This window comes from Scomber japonicus, chromosome 19 (assembly GCF_027409825.1).
Source record: "Scomber japonicus isolate fScoJap1 chromosome 19, fScoJap1.pri, whole genome shotgun sequence".
Classification (NCBI taxonomy): domain Eukaryota; kingdom Metazoa; phylum Chordata; class Actinopteri; order Scombriformes; family Scombridae; genus Scomber; species Scomber japonicus.
This window is the reverse complement of record NC_070596.1, coordinates 25,465,086-25,489,716: the sequence shown is the minus strand read 5'-3', so window position 1 is coordinate 25,489,716 and position 24,631 is coordinate 25,465,086. Positions and strand designations below refer to the sequence as shown.

At 38.9% G+C, this 24,631-nt stretch overlaps 1 protein-coding gene across 1 annotated transcript; it reads right to left on the bottom strand.

The window, feature by feature from the left end:
- Window positions 1-1,092: 1,092 nt before the first annotated feature.
- On the bottom strand, window positions 1,093-21,881 carry sbno1 (strawberry notch homolog 1 (Drosophila)). Its single transcript, XM_053340646.1, has 33 exons — window positions 21,511-21,881; window positions 16,002-16,121; window positions 15,793-15,888; window positions 15,450-15,674; window positions 14,684-14,813; window positions 13,916-14,016; window positions 13,679-13,775; window positions 13,144-13,304; window positions 12,908-13,041; window positions 12,705-12,795; window positions 12,457-12,618; window positions 12,205-12,340; window positions 11,989-12,094; window positions 11,734-11,887; window positions 11,465-11,647; window positions 10,402-10,499; window positions 10,125-10,276; window positions 9,809-10,012; window positions 9,534-9,707; window positions 9,273-9,442; window positions 8,758-8,889; window positions 7,631-7,766; window positions 7,414-7,526; window positions 7,240-7,311; window positions 7,037-7,136; window positions 6,773-6,847; window positions 6,344-6,490; window positions 5,154-5,248; window positions 4,974-5,060; window positions 3,909-4,046; window positions 3,730-3,806; window positions 3,439-3,632; window positions 1,093-2,000 (listed from the first exon to the last, which is right to left on the bottom strand). The coding sequence occupies exons 2-33, from the start codon at window positions 16,119-16,121 to the stop codon at window positions 1,858-1,860; spliced, it is 4,203 nt and encodes a 1,400-aa protein (XP_053196621.1). The 5' UTR covers window positions 21,511-21,881; the 3' UTR covers window positions 1,093-1,857.
- Between the last annotated feature and the right edge of the window lie 2,750 nt (window positions 21,882-24,631).

The window sequence follows — 24,631 nt, the reverse complement described above, 5'->3', positions numbered from 1 at the left end:
GAGCTTGATAACTTTTCAAGACCAGAGACAAAAAAACTGAAATAATAAATACAACCAAAGAAATGATTATATTTGTGACACATGCTCGAGTACACACACACACACACACACACACACACACACACACACACACACACGAGAGCTTCAATTACTGTAAGACCTGCAAATATATATCCGCTAGTTACGAGGAGAACTGGATAAGTAGTGCTCACATATCACTTTTAGGGGGAAAAGAAAAGACCGGAATAATAAAAAGAAGGAAGGATGGAAGGACGAAGGAAAGAAGGAAGGGGAAGGAAGTAAAGAGAGAGGGAAGGAGGGAAGGAAAGGAGTTAGGAGGGAGGGTGGAAGGAAGGAAGGACAGAAGGAAGGAGGAAAAGAGTAAGGAAGTAAAGAGAGAAGGAAGGAAGTCAGCAAGGAAAGGAGTTAGGAGGGAAGGAAGATGGGAAGTCAGGAAGGAAAGGAGTAAGGATGAAAAGAGGAAGTAATTTAGGAGAGAAGGAAGGAAGGGAAGGAGGAAGGAGGAAAAGAAAGAAGGAAGGAAGGAAGGACGGAGGGGAAAAAGGAAAAGAGGAAGGGAGGAAAGAAGTACTTGCTACCTTCCTTCCATCTTTCCTTCCTACCTTCCTTCCTTCCTCTTTTCCTCCTATAATAGTTTAATGTGGGAAACACTGCTGCTGCTTTCTCTTCTTCATTCCCCAATAAACCTCACTCACTCACTCAGTCTTCCTTCTCCTTCTACATTTTCTTTTCTTTGTGTAACTTGTCCTGAATCTCATGCTCTATAAATAGAAACAGGTTTATCTCCAGATAACTGCAGTAACTATGTGCACTGATACAAAAAAAAAGGCACAAGGTTGATAAATGTTACAAATAAAGTGGACAAAAGAAGGAGGAGGAAGGAAAAAAAAAAAGACTTGAGAGACGTTTGATAGAAAACAAAACCACCAAGGAACTTTAATAAATGTGAGACCCACGTTGGGGGGGGGGGGGGAGTGAAAGAAATGGATTGTGATAATTGAATGATTTTTTTTTTTTTTTGGTCTTTGTCTCATGAGCGACTACGATGAACGGGGGAGAGAAAAAAAAAAAAAAAAAAAAAACAGCACACACACCTTTTCTGTCTAGTTACCACTGAACTCTTTCACTGCACATGTAGTGAATGTTAAAGGTCTTCATCATATATTAATATAGGATTGTAGCTTTTTTTTATTTTTTAAGCATTAATGCACTTTTTTTAATGAATCCAAATTTGGAGTCTTTGTTTTATCCACTTTTGGTTTGGACCAAAAAAAAAAAAAAAAAAAAAAAGAAGCTTCATAGCAGACAGTCCGGACTAAAATTCGGGCACAAAGTATAAAGAGCTTAAAGCGTGATGCAGGGCGAGGAGTGGCCGACATTACCCTCTTAACGTTTCAACTCTGTCACATCTGTCACATCTGTCTGAATCTATATAATCACAAATCTTTTCACTCTGAATGTCAGAGGACGATACATCACCCGTCAAATCTCTCTAGGTGATAAACACGAGTCTCTCGAAGGTTAAAACAACAACAAGAAAAATAATTAAAGAAAAAAAAACGAAAAAAACAAAAAAAACAACAACCCTGAAATCTTTTCTCTGTACAACCACTGCTTTACAAGTGAGAACGGTCACAGCTGGGTGCGACACCTCTGACCCTCGGAGGCGATGGGGGGGCGTTGAGGGTGCAGAACAACGGGGACAGCGGTCCTGGAGTCTGCGGTGCAGAGAGAGAGAGAGAGAGATACAGACGAGAGCCGGATCCCCCCCCTTTCAGGTGTGGGACGTGAACTCGTGGGATCGGAGCCCGTGAAGCGGGAGCGGTCCGGCACAGACTATGTGTTGGGTGCGTGGCTGAAACTTTGGGGGTGCAGCTGAAGCCTCTTCTGCTGCTCCTGCACAGCCAGCTGCTGGCTCTGGTCCGACGTGGAGAGCTTGTTGATTAACGCAGACACACAGTTCGCTGGAATGATCAGACCTGTGCAAGAAAGAGTTAAATGTGAGATAGAAAACATTTTAGGACACATGATTATTCCTTATTTCTTGTCGAGAGTTCGATGCAGTAACAGACATCTCAGTAAGTACGACGCTACGGTCGGGATTTATTTGTCTGGCAGCCTCAAGATGACAAAACTCCATGTCTCCCAGACAAGAGAGAGGCGGACCGTAACCTCCCGTAAAAAACAGAACTTGTTGTTTTATTACTTTGTTTTTCTGTGGATGAAAACAAACAACAATATATCATGTTCCTCGGTGAGCTTTAGAGGCTCTGCTAGGTGGATTCTGTTATTTTAGGACAGATCCAGGCCAGCTGTCTCCAGACTTTATGCCAAAGCTGAGATAACGAGCGGAGAGCGGCATCGATCTTCACTTATAATAATAAACGCTGAATCACGTTCAGGGCTGAAAACGATCATTGTTTTTAGTGTTGATTAATCTGTGTAGAATTCTTTCCAAGTAAAGCATCAACAATTAGTCAGCTGTAAAAAATTCATTGGCAACTATTTTCATAATTGATAGTTGCAGCACTGATCAACAGTCTAAACCTCTAAAATACTCAGTTTTCTACCATTTATGATGAAGAAAAACATTAAATCACAATATTTGAAAATCTTAAAGCAGCAAATGTTTGTCATTTCTGCTTTAACCCTCCTGTTGTCCTCGAGTCAAGGAAGGAAGGGAGGAAGAAGGAAGGAAAGGAGGGAGGAAAGGAGGGAGGAAAGGACGGAGGAAGAAGGAAGGAAAGAGGGAGGAAGAAGGAAGGAGGGAGGAAAGAAGGGTGGAAGAAGGAAGGAAAGGAGGGAGGGAGGGAGACGGAAGGAGAGGAGGAAGAATGGGAGAAAGGGAGAAAGAAAGAAGGAAGGAAGGGAGGAAGGGAGGAAGGAAAGGAGGAAGGAAGGGAGAAAGAAGGAAGGAAGGGAGGAAGAAGGAAGGAAAGGAGGAAGGAAGGAAGGGAGGGAGGAAGGAACGAAGCAAAGAAGGAACAGTCGAAACAGACGGGGTCAATTTGACCCGGGAGGACGACAGGAAGGTTAAAGAAAGACTAATATGATGAATTCATTATGAAGACAGCTGCTGATTAAGTTTCTGTAGATCAACTAACAGCTAATAATCTTTCAAGCTCCACCAGAGATTGTGAACTTTACTTATTTGGGTCTAACAGGATCAGAACCTTGAACTTATACTGGAAACTCAAAAGGTTGACTATGCTGGAGCTGGATCACGTCCTAAATCTTATGCCGAGACGGACTCAGAAGCCATATAAGACCAAAACTGATCTGGTGTAGAAGTGTGAACGATGACCTCACTAACGATAAGAAATGATGGAGGGAGTTCATAATGGCCTCATGTCTCACATAGTTCCCAAAATACCAAACTACTCCTTTAAAATAAATTCAACTTCCCTTCCAACTTACCAACTATCCTCTGTCCGTCTTCTGTTCTGAGACGGACAATCTGCACCTTCACGTTGGTTCCTCCGACCGGAGTGAGAACTTCCTCCAGCTCGTTCCACACGCTGAGCACCGAGCCGCACAGAACGAAGTACGTCCGACACCGAAGGCCGATCTCACAGGATAAACCCACCGACGCCTTCTTACAGTTGCCCCGCCTGAGGGGAACAAACCAGGGGTATTTTAAACTGGACTGAGTAACGTTAGCGGAGAGGCTTTAAAAAAAGGACAACTATTTATCTCTGATGTTCGTACCAGAAAGCGTGAGAGCAGATCTTTGCTGACAGCTTGTACTGGTCCGTCCAGTGCTGCTTGGCGTCTTCTGACAAGACCTAAAAAAAAAAAAAAAACAAAAAAAAAAAAAAACCCATAAGTCACCACAGAAAGAATTCAGTCTCTTTCTCAGAGCACTTTTAATAAAATGATGTTTTTACCTTCTTAAACTTCTTCTTGATGTCAGCGTACGTCTCCAGTTTGAGCTGCCTGCCCGTGTTGGGCCTGTAGACGAGGAACAGCCTCTTCTTGGTGTTCACCTCTTTGACCAGAATGGCTGTTTTCTTGTTGTTCCTCATCTGAAAAAAAAAAAAAAAAAAAAAAAAAAGAAGAACAGGTTTAATATTTAAAAAGAGAAATCCATCACAAGTTACACCAACAGAAAACTGACACTACTGCAATCATCATCCGTCAAGTTATAGGGACGAGCTCTGGTGACGAGCTTTGGGTGAAAATGTGATATGTAGCAGACATTCATGCTACGTACTCATCCTTTAAAGTTATGCAAGTAAAGAATTGAGAGTTTAGCTTTAATATGTAACATTTTGACCTCTGTAATAGTATCAATTATCCTTCCTCTTCATAGCAGGATGACCTTGATAAATGTTTTTGTACGACTAATACGTAACATCACCATGTAGATTTAGCTGCTAGTAAAAAGAGCGATAAAATATAAAAGTGATCCTATTATTACAAAACTATAAGCACTATTTGAGTGCTTATAGTTAAAAAAAAAAAAAAAAGTATAAAAAAAAGTCATTTTAGTCAGAGCAAAGTTTCCAGAGCCAATATTATTTTGAGGCCCTTTATTAGAGTTTCACACACTTCACTTTATTACTGTGACTTTTAATACACTTTTTTATTTTCTCTTATTCATTTTACTTTATTCAATATTAGATTATTATTATAAATGCTAAATCTGTCTTTTTTTCACATTTCCTTATCATTCTTCTTTTCTGTCACATGCATCGGTCCCAAATTATTCTTTGAAATGTGTTTTTTGTTTATTCATCATGTTTGTTCCTTTTCTTTACGTTGTCATGTTCCGTCTTCTTATCAGCTTGTCAATCAAACTATGAAGCACTTTGAACTATATTAACCTGTATGAAAGGTGATAAATAATAATTGATTGATAGCTAAAGATAGTGATATGTGGACAGATGACCAAATATAATAGAGACAGAAATGCAACATAAAGTCTGTGGTTGGACGTTTTGGTTCCATACCTGCACATAGAAACCATCGTCTGGTCCGTTCTGTTCGGCCCAGGCGTGCGTCGCTTCCTCCCACGACATTCCTCTCTCTACACTGACCTGACAAAACACACACACACAGATGCAAAGTCAGGTAATGTTTCTGCCATCGAGCCGAGAATCTGAATGATGTAAATATTTATATGAACGTACTGTGAAGAGCTCAACGTGTCCAGATGTGGTGTAACCTGGAGTCAAGAACTTCCTGCAGTCCATCTTCTTCACCTTCTCATCACCAGAGCCCAGATCTAAGAAAACAAAGAGGGAGAGTTTGACATATATTACAGCTGAAATACATCAAGCACAGACATGGCGGGTCACGTAGGCGGAGAGGAGCGGGGTTTTTTTTTTCTCCATGTCACCCGAAAAGACATTTAAAGTTACTCTTTACTGGCAACCACAATTTTCCACAACAACAACAACAACGCAGTACTTCCCTACGCTGTTTATCCCTTCCAGGACTATCACAATAAAAGTCTTTTCCACTTCCCCTTTAATACATTACAACATGCAAAATATCACACAGGCTATTTGTCCAAACTGAATATATTACAACCTGTACAAAAATATGAACCTGCTGCACCAACTGCATGTGTGTGAGCCAGATAGTGAGTTATGCAGGATTTGGTGTGAAGGTTACATTAACTGCTGCTGGATTAATAAAACAACATCATTTTAACTACAGGATCACAGATACACATTGATTCCATTTATCCATTTAATTTAATGTGCAATGAAAAAACACCATAAGATTGCACTGTTGCTGCTTTTTAAATTTATTTTATTTAACTTTATTTCTATTTATTTAATTGCAATTGATCTTTATTTATTTTTCTCTCTCGTCTTTTTCTTTCTCATGTATTGTTTATATGTATTCGGTATTATTAATATGCCCTTGATCGTTGTACAATGGTAACTGCTCTTCTGTGAGTGGGTTGGGATAGTGGGAGGGATGAAAAGATTGAAAAGATTGGGAAAAAAAAAATGGAAGTTCTCTCCTCGGCTTTGCACTGTTTTTATATTGTTGCGTTTTTTGTTGTGAAATTGCTTCCAATAAAGAGAGTTATAAAAAAATAAAAAGATTGCACTGCTGCGTTGCCTCTAGTAGCATCATTTTTAAAAACAGACTAATCATTTTTGGTAACCCTTGCTTGTAGTTTTTACTTGTTTGAGGGCCGCATGAAAGAAAAAAACAAAAGAAATGAAGAGCCCAAATTCCAGATGGGTAAACCACGAGCACAGAACACTAAACTGAGATCACTGATGAGTTATATATCTCTCTGTTGCCCCTCCCCCTCCCCCTCCCCCATATGTGCTAAAATGAGGAATAAGGACTCTCTTACCAAGAATGCCCATGTCATATCTGCCGTTCTTCTTGGCTTCCTGTATGACGGCCGCCAGCGTGTCGGAGAAATACTGGAACAGGGCGTTCTGCTGCTGGACCTCCATGCCTAAAATACGGTTCAGGAACTTCCCGATGTTGTTGTAGTCTGCAGCAGAGACCAAACACGTGCATTACGAACAATTATACTGTGCCTTTAATTTATCCTATTTAATCCTTATTTATATCTGTTATAGCTGCATCTCATCTTTTTTATACATTATGTCATCTTTTATTAGCTGGAGTGGCACCGGACAATAAAGCTTTCTATTCTATTCATTAGATTAATTAAAAAATGTTTCCACCTCACTGCACATGCATTGTATATCAAACTGAAGAAGAATAGCAGCAATGTCACTCCTTATTTTATTTATTTTTGTTTAAAAATCACCTTTGTCCAGTGACATTGTGCCAGATCTGTCCTCCACGTTTATGAGGCCGACACCTATTAATCCACTCTGGATCTCTGCAGAAGAAAAACACATTTATCACTCAGACGCAGATGAGAAACCACAGATTTATCTAAAATACAAACAAAACACAGAAATCAATACAGTTTGTGAAGTGAAGCAAACATAATGAATCGTTGCGACATCAGACTAGAAGGAAATTAATCCCTTTGCCTTGGTTGCTGGTAAAAAACTGTGAGTCATACCTTTGAAGAAATCCCCTTTAAAGTTCGAGGGCGGAGACACTAGCGGAGAGTCGAGCTTCACGATCGACTTCATCACTATTTCCAGAGCGTTTCTGCCGTACTGCGAACGAGATGAACCCGAGTGAGTCAGCGGCAAATAAAGACCATAATAAAAACAAAACTTTAAAAAAAAACCCCATCTGAGACAAACACTATGTTCTTACTTTGTTGTCAAAGTTAAACCGGCTCAGATCTCGAGTTTCTGTTGCTCGTCTGTCTCCGTGAGTGAGAGCACCCTGTCATAAAGAATTAAACACAAATGCAGTTAAAGTTTGGTATAAATTACAAACGTCTCCTAAATTAAACAATAAAAAAAAAACAATTTAATTAGTCCTTACCAGGCTCTCAAGTCTTTTGGCAACAATGGAGGCAAATCTTTGTTCTCCTGCGAGCTCCGATATGAGGAAGACGTATTCTGGAGCCGTGACCTGGTTTGACCTGTGAGTTCTCCCTGTGTCCAAAGAAGCATAACTCAGTATTTATTTATTCTTAAAAGACAAACCTGGTATTGAGTCTGGCTGAGTGCCTTCATACAGAGGGTTAATATCTACTGACCGAACTGCTGTATAGCTCTGTCTGCACTCCACGGCAGCTCCAGGGTCATGTGGACTCTCCGCCGCTGGTTCTTCACTCTGCGATCGGCCTGCAGGGAAATACCCGAGCTGGCAGCTTCTGAGATGATGGCAATGTGCTGGTTGAAAAAGAGAGACAACAAACAATCAATTTTCATGTACAAAAAAAACTAGAACAAGCAGCTGCTACTTCTTTATTAAAGTCTGTCAGTCATATCTAAAGTTTCAGCTCAACCACAAGCAAATGAGATCACTCTTTGTGTCACTGTCAAGAACATCTTCAAGCCTACAGCTGGTTTGATATGGTCTGGATGAGTGGATAAGTTAGTAAACCTGGAGTGTTTTCATCTTTGTTCAGTTGGTTTTCACACCAAGAAAAAAATCCAAGCAAACTAAAAACAAACTTGACTAGAGGTGTGAGATTGGTGTGTCTTGTGTTTCCGGGGCGGGAGAGAGAATGCAAACACAAACACAGGAAGAAGGTCGAGTGGTATAATTGTTGTGCTCAGATCTGCCCAAATGAATCGTACCAAGGGGGGAAACAAGTCCCTATCAACAAGACTGAATAAAGGTTTGAACATGTCCTGAGGCTGTGTGTCCTGATCCTGAGTAAGATCCCTATGTGGGAGAGAGAGAAAAAAAAAAAGCAGTCCCCTCATTTATGTGAATGAAGCCACTCCATTTACACAGCAGGAGTTCAAACTAAAGAAATTACATTAAAAGATAAAGATATTCTGGTAAAGTTGAGCCTGGTTGTGACATAAACCACATGTCTCCTCTAGTTTTGGAATCATTGCAATAAAAAATAAAATCATGATAACTTTCCGTATTAAATTCTGTCTCTCAGTTTTAGAAACTTGAGTGTTGTGTTCAGTGTCTGTTAAGCCTGAAAATTCACAGGTCTGTTACTCAAACTGGACTTCATGGTTCATAATTCAGCTTCTCACTAATATCTCTAACATACATCCACCACACAGAACCTTCTTATATATTTAATACATATTCTGTCTGAACAGCCATTTAATAATTACAACCCCAAACATCCAATAAGTCATCATTTAACTGGTTCAACCCATTGTCTCCACTCTCCTCTTTTAATTTTTTCCTCACCTTCTCTCCGTCCATGAATCTCTGTTTCTCTGTGAGATTGAGGATTTCCACCGGGACGTCCAGCTCAGAGCGAGACTCGTAGGTGATGCTGCCGTCGTCATTACTGACCACGCGACCTTTACGGCCAGTCATCTGAAAAACACAGGAAAGAAATTTAATAAAAAAGGTATTCAGAGTATCTTTTTTATCATTTATGATTCCAGTGAATAATTTCCAATAAGAAACACACTGTCTCCACTTAGAGACTCTGACACTTTGTCATAATTAGCATATGGATTATTGAGTTCTAGCCAAAAAACATGTTTGGTAAAGTCACAGTGACCTTTGACCTAAATCTAAAATCAGTTCATCCCCAAGTTTAAATGGACGTTGGTGATAAATCAGAAGAATTCCCTCGAGGTGTTTCTGAGACACTGGGAAACAAAACCCAAAAACATAATGCCTCCAGCCACTCCTATCAGAGGCATAAAGAAGAAGAAGAAAAAAAAAGCAGAAGTAACCACACTTGTTTATACCTCGGCTACGTTGTCGGGTCCTCCCAGCTCGTCTATCAGCTCGTCCAGAGTGTTGGGCGGTAAATTCTCAGCAAGCTCCTCGAGTTTTTCCAGAAGATCTTTCTTCATTTTCTGGGCGTGTTCCACTGCGTCCTGACTTGTTAGGCAGCTATCCTGAACCTCGGCTTTGACTTATGAAAAAAAAAAAGATACATATATTAACCCCCAAAAGGCCAAATCAAAGTGGTGTAATTATATGCGAGCGTGTGTGAACGTGCTTACCTGGGGCAGGCGCAGTGGGAGCGATGACAGGGGCAGTGAAAGCAGGCCTGGTGGAGCCCAACCCTGAAGCTAACAAGGCACTTTGAATGGAGTCTGGATCAATACTCTTCCTCCTCTTTTTCTTCTTCTTCTTCTCTTTCCCTTTCTTTGGTTCCTTTCTGATAAGCCAAGGATCTAAAATAAAAAAGGAAAGCAGAAAGGTTTGCTGTGATCATGAGCTATAAAAAAAAAAATGTCATTGTGCAACATCCACACCCTGAAATCTGAACTCTCACCATCTTCCTCGTCGTCATTAGACTCGTCTCTGAAAGGGTTGAAATCGTCGTCTTCATCTGCTGAGCTGACAGATTTAAAGCTGTCGTCGCTGTCTTTGCCAGACTCTGCGTCCGACTCGTCTGATTGGCTCTCGTCTGAGCTGGTACCCGACAGACCTCCGTGCTTGCGAGGCTTCTTTTTCTGCTTCTTTTTCAACTCTGAACCTAGAAAAGGAAGAATTGATATATATATATATATAAAAAAAAAAAAAGATTAAAAACATGTTTGGGACACATCTGCATTTTTGCAATAAAGCCAACTTATAATTTCCGTTACCTTTCCTTTTCTTGCCCTTCTGTTCAAGCTCTGCTGCAGTCTCGCTGGGAGACGGCGTCTTCTTCACTGACAGGTCGATACCTAACAGGCTGTAGAGCTTCTGTCGGTCCGGAGCTGGAAAGTGCTTCTCAATCAGCGACTGCAGCACTCCTCTACAACAGAAACGCTTAATTACATTTCCTGCATTTCCTGTGTACATCGCTCCGTTTCAAATAAGAGTGAAAAACAATCTTTTTTATTAGTTTTTTTTAGCCGTGGTTAAAAAGTGAGTTCGTACTTTGCAGTTGAAACAAAGTCGTTGAGTTCTCCTCCTCCTTCCTCCAACGCCTCCAGTGTTCGAGCTTCTCCGGTGGACTGAAGGCCGATCACCACACACTGCAGAGGGAGAGGAGAGAGGCTCGTCAGTATGACATCACTGAGTAGTTTTAATTTAGCAAAGAGTTCATCTATTGTTTTGTAGTTGAACCAGATTCATATCTCTGTAGTATTTTAAAGCTCCTCTAATGTGTGTTTGATTAGTTGGGTGATGGAGATTTCCTGTCCCTGATTGCTTCATCATTGTTGTTGGGAGTTTTATTTATATTTCTTTTCAGGCATTTATTAGACAGTGTGAGACAACAGATGATAGGAAACTAGTAGAGAGAGAGAGAGAGACTCGGGGTATGAAATAAAGCAAAAAACAAAACAAAAAACACGATGTGCTGCAGTTGTTGTTTTTGTATCTTTGGGGCGTGTTTTGTTTTTAGGTGGATGTACCATTTGTGGTTTTCTCATTATCTGTGAATCCGGTTCTACACAACAAACTACACAATGTTTTTTTAACTATAGTATGAACACGTGTCAGCATTTTGTCAGAACTGTGTTAAATTGATATTCGTCAGCATCTCCAAGTTTCCAGGATCATGACCCATTTTTTGTTGTTCCTAAGAAGCTTTTTCTTGTACCACATTTTACTCTGCTGACTTTCATGTTTGATTTTTATTTTTTCTTTGTTATCTGCACTTTGTTGTCTTAGGTCAACACTTGTTCTGTCTAATTACCAGCTTGTCAATCAACTGTGAAGCACTTTGAACTACATTAACCTGAATAAAAGCTGCTCTATAAATACAATTTGATTGATTGATTTATTCACATCCATGTCCTGCCCCTCTCCTTCCTGTCACACTGACTAATCTACTTTTGTCATGCAGCATATGACAGTTAAGGGAGAAACTGGGAGAACTTAATTTGATACCATCTCTCTAATAATGCAAACATGTCAGAATCATATTCACATAAAAACTAAACTACATTGTGGCATGAAGTGAGATGAGCCAGTCGTGTTTCTAGAGTGGTCTCACCTTTCCGTTCTGAACCTCCTCTCTGGCCAGCTGGACCACTCTGCGCACTTTGGATGCGATGCAAAGGTATTTGAAGAACCTCTGGTGAGCCGACCAGAACTGGCCCCACATGGACTTCTTCATGCGTTGCTCTGCATCCATCAGGTTGGCGGCCTGCTGGAATTTCTCACGTGCGCTCACCCACTGAAAAGAAGCATGATGACATATATTCATTAAAACAAAAAAGATGCAGTCATGAGCTTAAAATACAAGTTTATTTTATTACTTACCAGCCTCACTGATTTGTTGTACATGTGGATGTATTTCTGAGTCAGGGGAACCTCCTCAATCTTGAAAGTCACACCTGTGAAACTCAACTGCCTTGCAATGTACATCCCCCTCAGTTTCATGTCCATAGCAACAATCTCCATGGCGCCAACACCCCTGAAATCAACAAAGTCATACATGTTAAAAAAGGGAACTGCTTCACATTTGACTCTCACCACCGATCAGGTCAGTTTGTTGCTTCTGTGTAAAATCTTCACCTTCTCTCAACAGCTTGGATAAAGTTGCCAAACTCTCTGAAGGGTGTTTTATGTCCCCAGATGCCCAACCGGTTCATGTAGGCCATGTTTCTGGGTTCAGAGGCACCTAGAGAGAAAAAGTACATTTTAACATTAATGTTCAGCATTTAAACAGATTCACACTTTAGACTGAAAATCCATCCAAGAAGCAGATTCCATTTGATTTTGTGTACTAACCTGTAGCGCTGGCATACACAACACGAGCCTTGGGGAGTTTGTTCTGCAGCTCCAACACTGCAAGCCCAGTTTTTGTAGGCTTGGATGATCCAATTGGACATACGTTTTTGGCTTTATGACACTCATCATACACAATCTAAAGTCATTTGGTTAAGGAAAGTCATCAACATTTCTATAGAATTTAAATTAAAATCACATTAAATGCAGTTAAGTTTGGCATACATGAGTTTCTTTCCTTCATGAAAAGGATACAACTCCATCAAAGTCTTCGCCACACCAGTGAAGAAGCTGCTGAAATCTGGTCTTATACTTCCCTCCTGATTGGCTCTCTCCTATCAAGGAGGAGTAGGTGGCGAAGATCACGCCTTTCTTTACGCTCCCGTTGTGTTTGGAGGAGATTTTGCCATATTTGAACTGAAAATATAAAAAGTGTAATTGAGTGACATTTTGACGTTACTTTTCTCCGTGTTTTCTTGAACGCATCACAGAAGCAATGTTACCTTATTCAGTGAATGAACCTGGATGTTCTTGGCTCCGATGTCCCGTAAATCCCTTTCAGCGTCATACTTCAAATCATTTGAGACACTAAACCTGAACAAAGGAGAAGAACACATGGAGGAAGAGGAAATGATGTTATAGGCATATCATTCATAGTCTGTAATTCTCAGTGTTGAATACAATTGAAGAGATTTGGAGTATTTACCAAAGTGATCTCTTCCTGCCTAACAGGTAATTCTCATAGATGACCCCTGCAATCGTTCTTCCTTTCCCGACTCCGGCGCCATCACCGATCAAATAGGCAGCTCGATCACCGCTGGGGAGGAATGTCTCGTGTTGCTGTGACACATCGGGACAAGAAAAGCACCATTAAAAACTCACACAAATTTATATCTTTTAAAAAGTAATAAAGACCCAGAGAGTGGATCAGTGAGTAGTTACCTGAGCAGCGTATGTGATGGCTTCCAGCTGCAGGGCGGACAGACTGCCACGATCGATGACTTCTTCTGGGATGGACAGTCTGTACCAAACTTCTGGCGGGTTTACGCTGGACAGGGAACTGGTCTCCACTACTGGATCAGGATGCCGCAGGCCAACCTTTACTGTATCAACAAAACAGACCGGTCAGTGGATCGATACACAGACAAGATACATTAACACTAAAAATAACTCTGACAGGTTGAAAAATTATAGCCAAACTTATTTGAAAGAGACAAAACATGCAGGAAAATAGCAGATTTATTGCCCAGAATACTATCATTTTTATTTATTTGCAAGCTGTGATGAGTTTTTGTGCTTAAGCTTTTAGTATTAAACACAATAAAACAAAGCTGCCTTTTATCAAAACTCTCACAAGATTTTCTTCAGACGTTTGTTGTTGTAAAATGTGGTTTCATGACATTTGGAAAGTATTCTGCACTATAATACCGTAACTGTAAACTACTAAAGATGTCTACTCCACCAACGCAACACTTACATTTCATTGGCATGTACTCTGCGTAAGTCTCTGCGTGACCCAGCTCTTCCTCCTCTTCCTCTTCAGCCTCGTCCTCCTCTTTCATCCCTGGGAGTTTCTGCACACAGAGAGAGAGACGTAAAGAGACAACCGATTACTCTTCTGATTATAAGCTTCTAAACTTAACCTTAAATATCAGTATTAAAATGGGGCCTTTAACATAACATCTTTTTATAAATCAGTATCATAGTAACTTACCAGAGGATGTGTAAAGTTGTGCATTTTGAGGTCGTCATTAATCCAGATTCTGGCAGCGTCTTTACCCAGCATCTCTTTCTTGATTCCATTGTTCATTTCACCTGAAAACACACAAACAGACTAGATGTGTTACTGACTGAGACTCACAGCTGCTGAAGAACTGAAAAAAGAAAAAAAGAAAAGCAGTTTCAAAACATAAAAAACAACTTTGTGGGGACGGCCCAACGTTAGTCATTTCAACAAATCAGAATTTAACAAAGCTCGGCCTCTTTAAAATCAGTCACAATCAGCTGATATGTGAACATCAAAGTGTTTAAAAGACTATAACTGAAAGATCTGGACTTGATAGGTTTTGGATATCAGTCACAAACACATACATTTATAGTCAACAGTCAACTATCATTTTTACTTTATTTTGCAGAAGCCTTTTCCTCTTTTTAAACCTCATTAACAGAGGGATAAGCAGAGGAAGTGATCGGTTGTGGCTGAACACATAATTACCTAACGCCCTCTGCTAAGATTTGAACCTGCATTACATGAGACAACACTCCAGCTTTTAGCTAATTATTCTGCTTCTCCACACCTCATAATGTGTTCAGATCTTATAATCTCTTTAAAAAAACAGGTCTTCTAAGCCTCCTTACAACTAAATGATCACTTAGTCGTAAAGTGTGTCAGTGTAAGTTAGAGTGGGTGTATGTGTGTCAACCATCGTAAACATGTTGCCACACACCAGTCTCACTGCGGGTTTAAATAACTCACCCTGACCTGTGGCTGTTGCTGTTGCTACTGGTGTAGCAATGTCGGGTGGAGGCTTTAGCTTCATGAGCTCCATCAGACTGTTGCCCTTCAGGCCTGTCCTCACACTGCCGGTCCTTAGGAGATCTTTCAACTGGATCTGTGAAGAAAAGATAATGTGGGGGGGTCATCATTTTTTTTTTAAAGAAGTTTTTTCTATGTGATGTTTTGGGAACATTTGTGGACAGTAAAAATAGAAGAGTCTCAATAAAAAGAATAAGAACAATAAATAATAAGCATAAATGAAAGCAATAAAAAAAAACAATAGTAGTAAAAAAATATAAGAATAATAACCGTGACATTATGTACAAGGGTAATAATTGGTGTTGAGTGATAATACACCTGAGCTGATATTGTTAATGGACGGATTTAAAAAGTGAAAGAAAAACTATATGTATATTGCATAGGGGAACTGAAATTAGTAGTATACATGAATACCTGATATTGTACAGTAGTGATCATTTAACAGTGCAGTACTAGTCTTAGTTTGTGGCTCTCGTGTACTAGCTTCACATTTTAATCCTCTGCATAATAGAAACGATTTTGAAGTGTTTTGCAGATAGCAGCTGGTATAAATTCGCTTCACAACAGCCTCAAAAGTTGTTAACAACCTTCTGGCTTTTCTCAAACATCGTCGGGTATTTATCTTTCACAGAAACAGATGCTAACTGCAGCGATTCAAACGCAGTGCCAATATATATACACGAGAGGCTCAAACTCGGCTCTACAAACTCACCTCTTTGTTCGAAGGCACTACTGTGGACACTGAAGGAGGGACACTCGTAGTTGAAGGTGTCGGTGAACCTCGCAGGGCTGCATTTGTGACGTGGACCACCTTGGTAACAGTTATGGTGTGTTTGATGGGGTTAGTAACCGACTGTTTGGTCACAGTAGCTCCGAGTGACGGCAACTGATTCAGCTGATTTAAGACAAACGTGGTGGTTGATGGCTGAGGTTTGTGCTGTCGGACAGAGAGAAGAAACTCAATTTTAAACATACCAGAAAACAAATCTTCCACTGCATTATGACATTATGTCTTAAATAATTAATTTAGAGGACTGAATGTTCCTTAATCTCACCCTGATAACTATAGGGACCGGAGCTGGAGGCTCAGTTCGAGCAACGTCCACTGACTCAGTCCCCAAACCAACATCCAGGGCACTGATGGAGATAGACTGAAGGAGGAGGAGGAGGAGGAGGAGGAACAGAAATAACATGTAAATATAGCCATGAAAATATAAAATAACTTCTTCTCAATTTAAGCATTAAAAACCAAACATAATCTTACTTGCTGTGTTGTAGAGGGCTGTGCAACATCCTGAGAATCAACGTCAAATATGCCAATATCATTCGGGCAAATGCCGCTCTCACTGAGAGCAGTGAGAAGCAAATCCTGTCCAGGATCCATCTGCAACACAAATTAATACAAACACACGTTAACACATGTCAAACTGAGAGTTGATCATATTAGTTCATGTGTAAAAAAAATCATCATCATCATCATCATCATCATCATCACCCTCCTCCTCCTAATGGTGATAAACTGTAATAAAATATGAAGGAGAGAAATATTTAGTTAAGCAACAGACTTCTGCAGCAGTTCTGATAACTGATCGTTAATATATTTTATAATAAAAAGATTAGTTTATCTAATATGATGATAAATTCAGTCTCATTCACAGCATGCGATTTTAAGACAAAGACATTATATTGAGCTTTAGGAAACTGTATTTGACAGATTAATCATGAATTTAAAAGAATAGTTACAGCGCTAAAATACAGCAGCAATAAGTCATGTTTAGAGAAAAAGAATAAAAAATATTTTGAGGAAAACACAAAATATAAAAACATGCTGTCATCTCATGTACTCCGTTTGCATAAAAGACATGTTAAGATCCATTACTCTGGTATATTAAAAACAAGAGCCTGGTTTTGCTTTCACTTAAAAAAACCACAAACTCTTCACAACATAATTTAAAACTTTGGAGTTGAAGGTTGAACTCTGAGGTCCTATCATATTGCCTGCTTGTCCACACATGAAGGTTTTTTTGTTAGGTATTTTCTGTGAGTTCTTAAAGTTCATCAAAAAGACAAATCAGCCCGAAGCAGGAGTGATTTACAAGTGAAAGCACTCAAATAATAATAATAATAATAATAATAATAATAAAAATAATAATAATCTACAACCATATTAAACTGAGCTGCTGTAGATGTAGATGAACAGTGACTTCTTACAAAAGGAAAACCATCACAGAGGAGATATTACAAATACTACAAACTATCACACTTATAAACACATTATATTAGAATAAAAGGTCATTAATGTGCACACCTGTGAAACATCACACTGAGCAACACCACATCACATTAACACAATTACTTATAATATAAATGTGCACAGTACTTTAACACAGTCAGTCATTTCCACAGCTCTATACACTTTAAATGTACTGTATTTTTTACTATTCTTACAGTATTATAGGTTTAATTTATATATAGTTATATATCGCCTATCTTTGGTGCTAATGAAAAACCCTAAAAAAGGAGAATATTAGAAATACTACAGACTATCACACCAATGGACGCTATGTTATATTAACATAAAAAACATCATTATCTGCACACCTATGAAACATCACACTGTACAGCAGCATCAGTATTTATGATTTAAAATTGCACATTTAAATGTACCAATTATATTCTAACTTTTAACACATTCCCAGTCATCTTGCACATTTCCACAGCTTTAGTCACACATGCATACTGTATTTTTACTATATTTGTAGTAGTATAATATAGTTTACTTTTACTATATTTACAGTATTATACATTTTCTTTCTATAGTCATATTTCCTATATTTCATGGTAGTAATATTTTTCTTTTACCTTCTATCGTTATACTGTTATGCACAACAACACCCAAGCATATTCATTGCATAATAAGTAAACCTAGTTACTGATATTTCTGATGCTTTATGGACCCACATGTTATACATAGCACACGTGTGGGATGAAACAAGCACCGCAAAAAATGCTCAATTAAAAGCCAGTTTACAATGAAAACAAATATATACATATGTAAGTTAGTAATGCGTTTTAGAGTCAGTATACTCAGTATTCAATGTTAAGACGCAGTTTAAGGGTTAAGTCATTCAAAACTAATGCAAGCACACAAAAAAAATCAATCGCATCTCCTCTAATAAAAAAAAAAGCGCATGACGTAAAAAAATAAAGTAAAAACGATAAACAATAAAAGCAGAAACAATGAGTCCAGATACAATGAATTTAAGCAGGAATACACAGTATATTCAGGATATTCAGTGATCACAGCAAACCTTACTATAACACCAGGACAGATCCGACCGACACTCGTTGCAAAGTGACCCAAAACAAGACACGTGTTTGCAAATGCCCCTGCTTACTTCCTGGTGCCTCTCTCTCCCTCTCTCTGACTCAACCTAGCTTCTCCTCCTCCTCCTCGCTTAGCATGCAGCAGGATTAAAAGCTTTATATCCATGCATAACGTTACAGTAACAGCGGATAACAAAGCGGGCACATTTACTATTTACTATCACTACTAAATAAATGTTAAACACGCTTATTTAGAGGTCGCTTTTCTCCTTCCCTCGCTGAGTCGGCCTGTGCAGACCAGGGTGACACAGCTTAGCAGCGTTAGCTTCACTGTCTGCTCATTTAACCTGAGAGCTCAACTCAAAGACACTCGCATTATGAAAGGAGACAGAGACATGGCAGTGAAGAGGGAGCTGATAAATCTACTTAAAATCAATCATGCTGTAATAATAATAATCAGCAAATAAGTAGATTTGAATAAAGAAACAATGCTGTTAAAAAGGTAACTCCGGTGACTTTCTCGCATATTATATCTTATTTTCCCTCCTCTGTCGACACTTTACACATGCTAAAATCATGCTTTAATAACATTTTACATGGCATTCGCTTAAATGTGAGTAAAAGAAACACATTATGAGTCATTTAAAAAAGCCCCACTTTGTGCTTCTCATGCATTCAATCACACGCTGAAGTTAGCTTCCGATTCGGAGTTAAAGGGGAAAGTTAAGGGGAAATATAAAATAATGATATTTAAGCAGCTAATTCTCCTTTTCTTAATTTTTTTTTTTGCATAATGTACTTGTGGAAGAAAGTGTTATAAACGTCGTAGCAAAAAAAAGCTTTAAAGTTTTTTGCTTTAAAGTTTAATTTTTTAAACATTTATTTTGCTTATGAAAATAGGAGAATAAAGGGTGATTTCACTGCGTTTTCCTCATAAAAATGCAGTGAAATCACAGTTTGATAATCATCACATATAATTAAAAAGGTTCACACATCTGAAACGTGTCTTAACGAGCGTCTGGAGTCTCCTTGTTAATCTAATCCAGATTTGACAGGTCTAAATATAGTGTGTTTTGATCTGGATCTTGTATGATGTGGTGTGGATGTTGTGTGCCCGCTTTTATTTAGAGTAAATATGTCCTTACTTTTGAGCAAGTATAAGTGCAAAAAAACCCAAAATCAACTGCTTAATATCATAATTTATATATTCCCCTTAACTTTAGCCTGCTTTCTTTATGATTTTAAAAACAGAAACTAGTCTTTCGAAGAGTCTGGAGATACTGTCAGAATGGCAGTTACATATGTGTTAAAACCACATTGCCGGCGTTACATCCCAAATGGTTCTCGAACTAACCGTTTCCTATAAACGTGCAGCTTATATAGTAGCAGTTGTGGTTTGGCTCCGTCATCATACTCACATACATGTTACTGGCCATTTTCAATATCAACTACAGCTAATATAACATAAGTTACAACACAAATGCTGCTGTTAGGGAACCGAGTTAGCTTTGAAAACCAGTTTAGATATAACACAGGTTGTTGTGTGGATGCCTGCCCTGACCCCCCCCCTTAACTTAACCTGCACCCAACCTTCATAAAACTTACCACAACCAGTCATCTCTGCTTTAACCATAAACCCAATCTCCGGATGTGGCGGTGCTACGGAAAACACTATTTTAAAAACAGGAGGGGGATATTATTTGAGAGGGGAACAGAATTTTACATTACACTGGTTACATATATCTTTTATATAATGATGTTTTTTTAAATCACCTGACATGTCAACACCTAAAGGCCCCCAGTTGGTGCCTCTCATGTGTTCTCCCTTTCTGTTTCGACACAGAAGAGAGGGGTGGGGGACGCAACTTTGTGGGAAAATAAAGGTTATATTCATCTTTATGATTCAGCAGGCGTAATATTTAATCATCTAGACGGTTAAAAGAGTGTTCAGTAGAAACACCTTGAACTAAGTGTTGATGAAAAGATAATATAATAAATTGAAATGTCTTCAATGAAGTTATGCATTTATAAGCTAATGTTAGGTTGTCATGTCCATTACCTTAGTGTGTTGACACTAAAAAGCCCCCAGTTTGTGCCTCTTACCCATTAGCATTTCTCTCTTTCGGTTTCGATAGAGGGACAACTTTATACATTTAAATCACTTGACTGTTAAAAGGGTGTTCAGTAATACTAGAAACACCTTTAGAGAGCAAGAGTTTATGAGAGGGATTGTCGGGTAGTTATGTATCTTATAGAGAACCTGAAAGTGTGCATGTATTACCTGATCTTTTTGCTTCTGAAACATGTGAATTTCCCCATTGTGGGATTAATAAAGTACAATCTAACAATCTAATCTAAACTTTACAGAAAGAGTTTATGAGAAGGATTGTGGGATTAGTTATGCATCTTACAGAGACGCTGAAAGTGAAAGTGTGCATTCATTACCTGATGTTAGGTTATCTTAAGTGTGTTGACACTCTGGTATGTATTGCTCTGTTTCGATAGGGAACAACTTAGTGGGAACAAAAATCGTTGTATTATGAATCAGCAAGAGTACTACGTCTAAGCCAGTTAAAAGAGCGTTCAGTAATACTTAAAACACCTTACAGTAAGAGTTTAAGAGAGGGATTGCTGGGTAGTTATGTATCTTATAGACAAACTGAAATGTCTTAAGTGAAAGTGTGCATTTATTACCTGATGTTAGGTTATCTTAAGTGTGTTGACAATCTGGTATGTATTTCTCTCAGTTTATCGTTATATGAATCACACTTATGATTCAGCAAGTGTACTGTTTAATAATCTAAGCCGGTCAAAAGTGTTCAGTAATACAAGAAACACCATGCAGTAACTGTTAACGAGAGCGATTGCCGGTGAAGTTATAGATCTTGTAGAGAAACTGAATTATATACGGAGGTGAAACTGTGCATTTATTTACCTGACGTTAGGTTGTTGTTGTTGTTGCTTTGGTTACTTTGCGTTGGACGTTAGCCGTTGACGTTAAGATGCGTGAGTGTGTGGGGCTAGTTAGCTGCGTGTGTAAAAATCGGTAACAAAGTAGTTAATTAACGATAAAAACGAAGCGCTCTTTAACTTGTAACCGGTAATGAATCGCCAACCCTTGTTGGGGGAAGACTCTCTCACACACACACCACCGTCGTCCTCCGTTAGCAGATTACCACCTCGCATTGTTGTGATGTTGTTGTCGGTAGCAGCTCTCCTCTCCCTCCTCTATCTCCCTCTCTGTCTCGCGCACTGTGTCATTGCCCCGTTGCTAGCCTACGTTAGCAACCAGGAGCTATAAAACGGAACCCGCACAACTTCACATTCACATTTCCGTTAAAGGTGTTGCCTTCACGACGACGGCAGCGTGTTAATTAAATAGCTTAACAGGTTTTTAAAAAGTGAGGTTAAGATAGATATAGTTATGAAGCAGGAGATTAACTTACTTGATAGTTTCTTTTTTAAAGCCACTCCGGCTGGCTGAGGGTCGTACTCAAGCTCAAGCAGCAGTAGCAGGAGTAGCAGCAGCTCAGTGGCGGTTTGTTGTCCTCTCCGCTCCGCCGAGCTCACGCCATCTTTTTTATCAACCGCTCTGTCGCGTGCGCGCTGGGGGTGTCACGTGACAGAGCGGAGGCCCCGTTTTTCAACCGTCGAACTCCGGACCGCGCGGCGACCGTTAAAACGACGAGCATCCGAGCGGCCGCCGCACGGTAGCCGACACCGACGACGACACACCGGACAAAGCCAAAAATTTAACATTTCTAAACAGTTTAACGGAAACTCGGAAAACATAGCAAGAGTCAGCGAGCTAATACTGCGTCACGTGACCCCCCCTCCGCCCCCCTCGTTAGTCCGCGAGGCTCTGGGTAGGAAGTGACGATAATAGGGGTTTTCTTCCTCTTCCTCTCTGCTGCCTTCCTTCAAGTGTTACCTCTTTCATAATAATAACTAAGCTGTGTGCATGAACATCAGTGGTGGAGAAATACATTTACTGAAGTACTTTACCTAATTTATTTATTTATTTGGATCCCTCATTAGCTAGCAGCTACTCCTTCTGACTCCCAACAAGTAAAGATTACATTATAATTATAATGCATAGTAGGAAAAGTACATTTAACCTATCCAAGCACTGTACTTAATTTATTTAATTTATTTATTTATTTATTTGGACCCCCCATTAGGCATCTAAATAGTCAGTAAAACATTTCATACTGCTTTAAAAAAAACAAATCATAGTAGTGCGACTAAAAATGTGTATACAGTCACTGAGATAATACAATCAACTGGTATTTAAGTACAGTTATGAGCTACATGTACTTAACTTGAGTACTTACTATACTTTATACTTCCACTTCACTACATTTCATACTGTGTGCAAGAACATCAGTGGTGGAAAAGTATGTTTCCTCAAGAACTTTACCTAATTTATGTATTTATTTGGATCCCCCATTAACCACCACCAAGTGTACTGTAGTAGCTACTATTTTGCTGTAATGTCTGCTTTGACACAGCGCTTCACAGATTTACTTATTATACTAGCTACAACAGTAACATGCTGCTCTAACACTGATGCTTCACTATTAATAGTCTAATGATGTCATATATAATAATATATCATTTGGTGAATAAAGCATGGTGTACTGGAGAAGAGCTGTTCCATATGATTTTTAACTGTGTGTATATTCTTAAAGTTAGAAATTATACTTGAATTTTGCATTATAAATAAGTAAAACTACTTTCTGTGCCTGTTGAAGTGGATTGAATTAAAGATTAAAGTTTTTTTTATTAAATTGATCAACAGAAAAAAAATACTTTTGTCAACATGGGGGCAAAAAATGAACCTATAAAAACCTTAAGTCTGGTCTCAGCTCTGCATTTATGAACACTCCAGTTTTTTCTTTTTCTTATGGGCCAAAACCGATCAAACTCTGTCAAGCCTTATAATAACAGTGAGCGAACAGCAGTTTCCTGCCACTGATTCTGGACTAGATTGGACCATTATTTGGCTTCTGCAGGATGTAAAATCATTGTTTCAGAGTTATTCTTGTGCAGCTTCAGCGTTAGTTCTGGAGTCTGATGTCTTGTTGGAAAATAAATCTCCCAAGTTGCTTTTATCTTGCAAATTTTTCTCCAGGATTTATCTGTATTTTGCTGCATTTATGTTACTCCTTTATCTCCACAAACCTTCCTAATTCTACAGCACAAACATCCCCATACACCCATGTTGATGTGAGGTGTGATACAGCTCAAATAGTCTTATCAAACAAGACAATCTCCTACTTTACTTCTGGGTGTCCGACATGCCTTCTGTTAAATAGTAGCTAAGAAGTCATGTGAGGCATGTGAAGTTCCTGAAGCTACAGTTGCTATATGCACAGTGAGTGTCTCTATCAGCCAAGGAACCAAAAGTCACTTGCACAAAAATGGGTGTGAGTGAGAGAGTAACAGACGATGTTTAAGTTGGACGTTTAATATTTAAACCTGCAAAATGTAACTAAGGCATCATTTCTGCTCAGTCATTTCTGTATCTTCAGGACTCCTGGAAAGTTTGGAAAGTAAAAAGAGAAGTTATAACCAGATTTTAAACAGATCTGCAACAATTAGTCAATTCACTGATGAGTCAAAGGACAGGATTTTCATTGCCAATAGACAAAAAAAGAAGATGCAACCTCTTTAGACGTCCTGTTTTGTCTGATTAAGAGTCAAACATCCAAAGATATTACGTTTACTGTCATGCATAACACAGAAAAACAGGAAATAGTCACAGCACTAATTATCTTTGTCAAATATTGTTTTGAGACAGACCCTAGCAGTTATTTTCCTAGTCTTTCCTAAGTCAATAGTAAGTACATAGACAAAGCTTTTCTTGCTGTAATCATTCCTCCTGTTCGTAATGTATTTAAAAAGTATTTAAAAGTTGATCTGAAGCTAATATTTCAACGTTACAGTGTTTTTAGTAGCAAAGTCTTTTTGTTACTATACTTCCACCACAGCTCAACAGGAAACACTAAGAGGGAATCTGATGCTATAAAAGACTGTAAATGTGTCAGATATCACTTGATATGACTAACTCACACTGATGAAGCTCAATAGAAGCTGATCAGAGATTTTTAAATGCATTTAGTTGGTCTATACACAGTTAAAATGCAAGTAGAGGAAGATAAAGATACAAACACATAAAGATTAAATGATTTATCAGGACATTAATAAGCAACATTTTACAGATACATTAATAGTTTTTAGTCCTTTTCTTGTCTCCAGGTTCAGTTTGAAGCTTTTCTTCTTCTTCTATGAGCTTGTGTGATATTTAAACGAATATCTTTTGATTGTGGATTTCATTTAAATGTGTCAACTTGAGCTCTGGGAAATGTTGATGGTCTTTTTTAGTCCTAGTCTAGTAAAGTCCCTCTTTTTGTTACTATACTTCCTCCACAGCTCAACAGGGAAACACTAAGAGGGAATTTGATGCTATAAAAGACTGTAAATGTGTCAGATATCACTTGATATGACTAACTCACACTGCTGAAGCTGGATAGAAGCTTCACATCTACTTTTAAATCACTGTTT

Bases quoted from the DNA above. Each gene is read 5' to 3' on its own strand.
- sbno1 (XM_053340646.1), bottom strand. From the start codon at position 16,121: ATGGATCCTGGACAGGATTTGCTTCTCACTGCTCTCAGTGAGAGCGGC. The intron at 10,500-11,464 runs GTGAGACCACTC...CTCCCTCTGCAG, and splicing joins AGGAGGTTCAGAACGGAAAG to TGTGTGGTGATCGGCCTTCA. The intron at 9,708-9,808 runs GTGAGAGTTCAG...TTTTTATTTTAG, and splicing joins TAATGACGACGAGGAAGATG to ATCCTTGGCTTATCAGAAAG.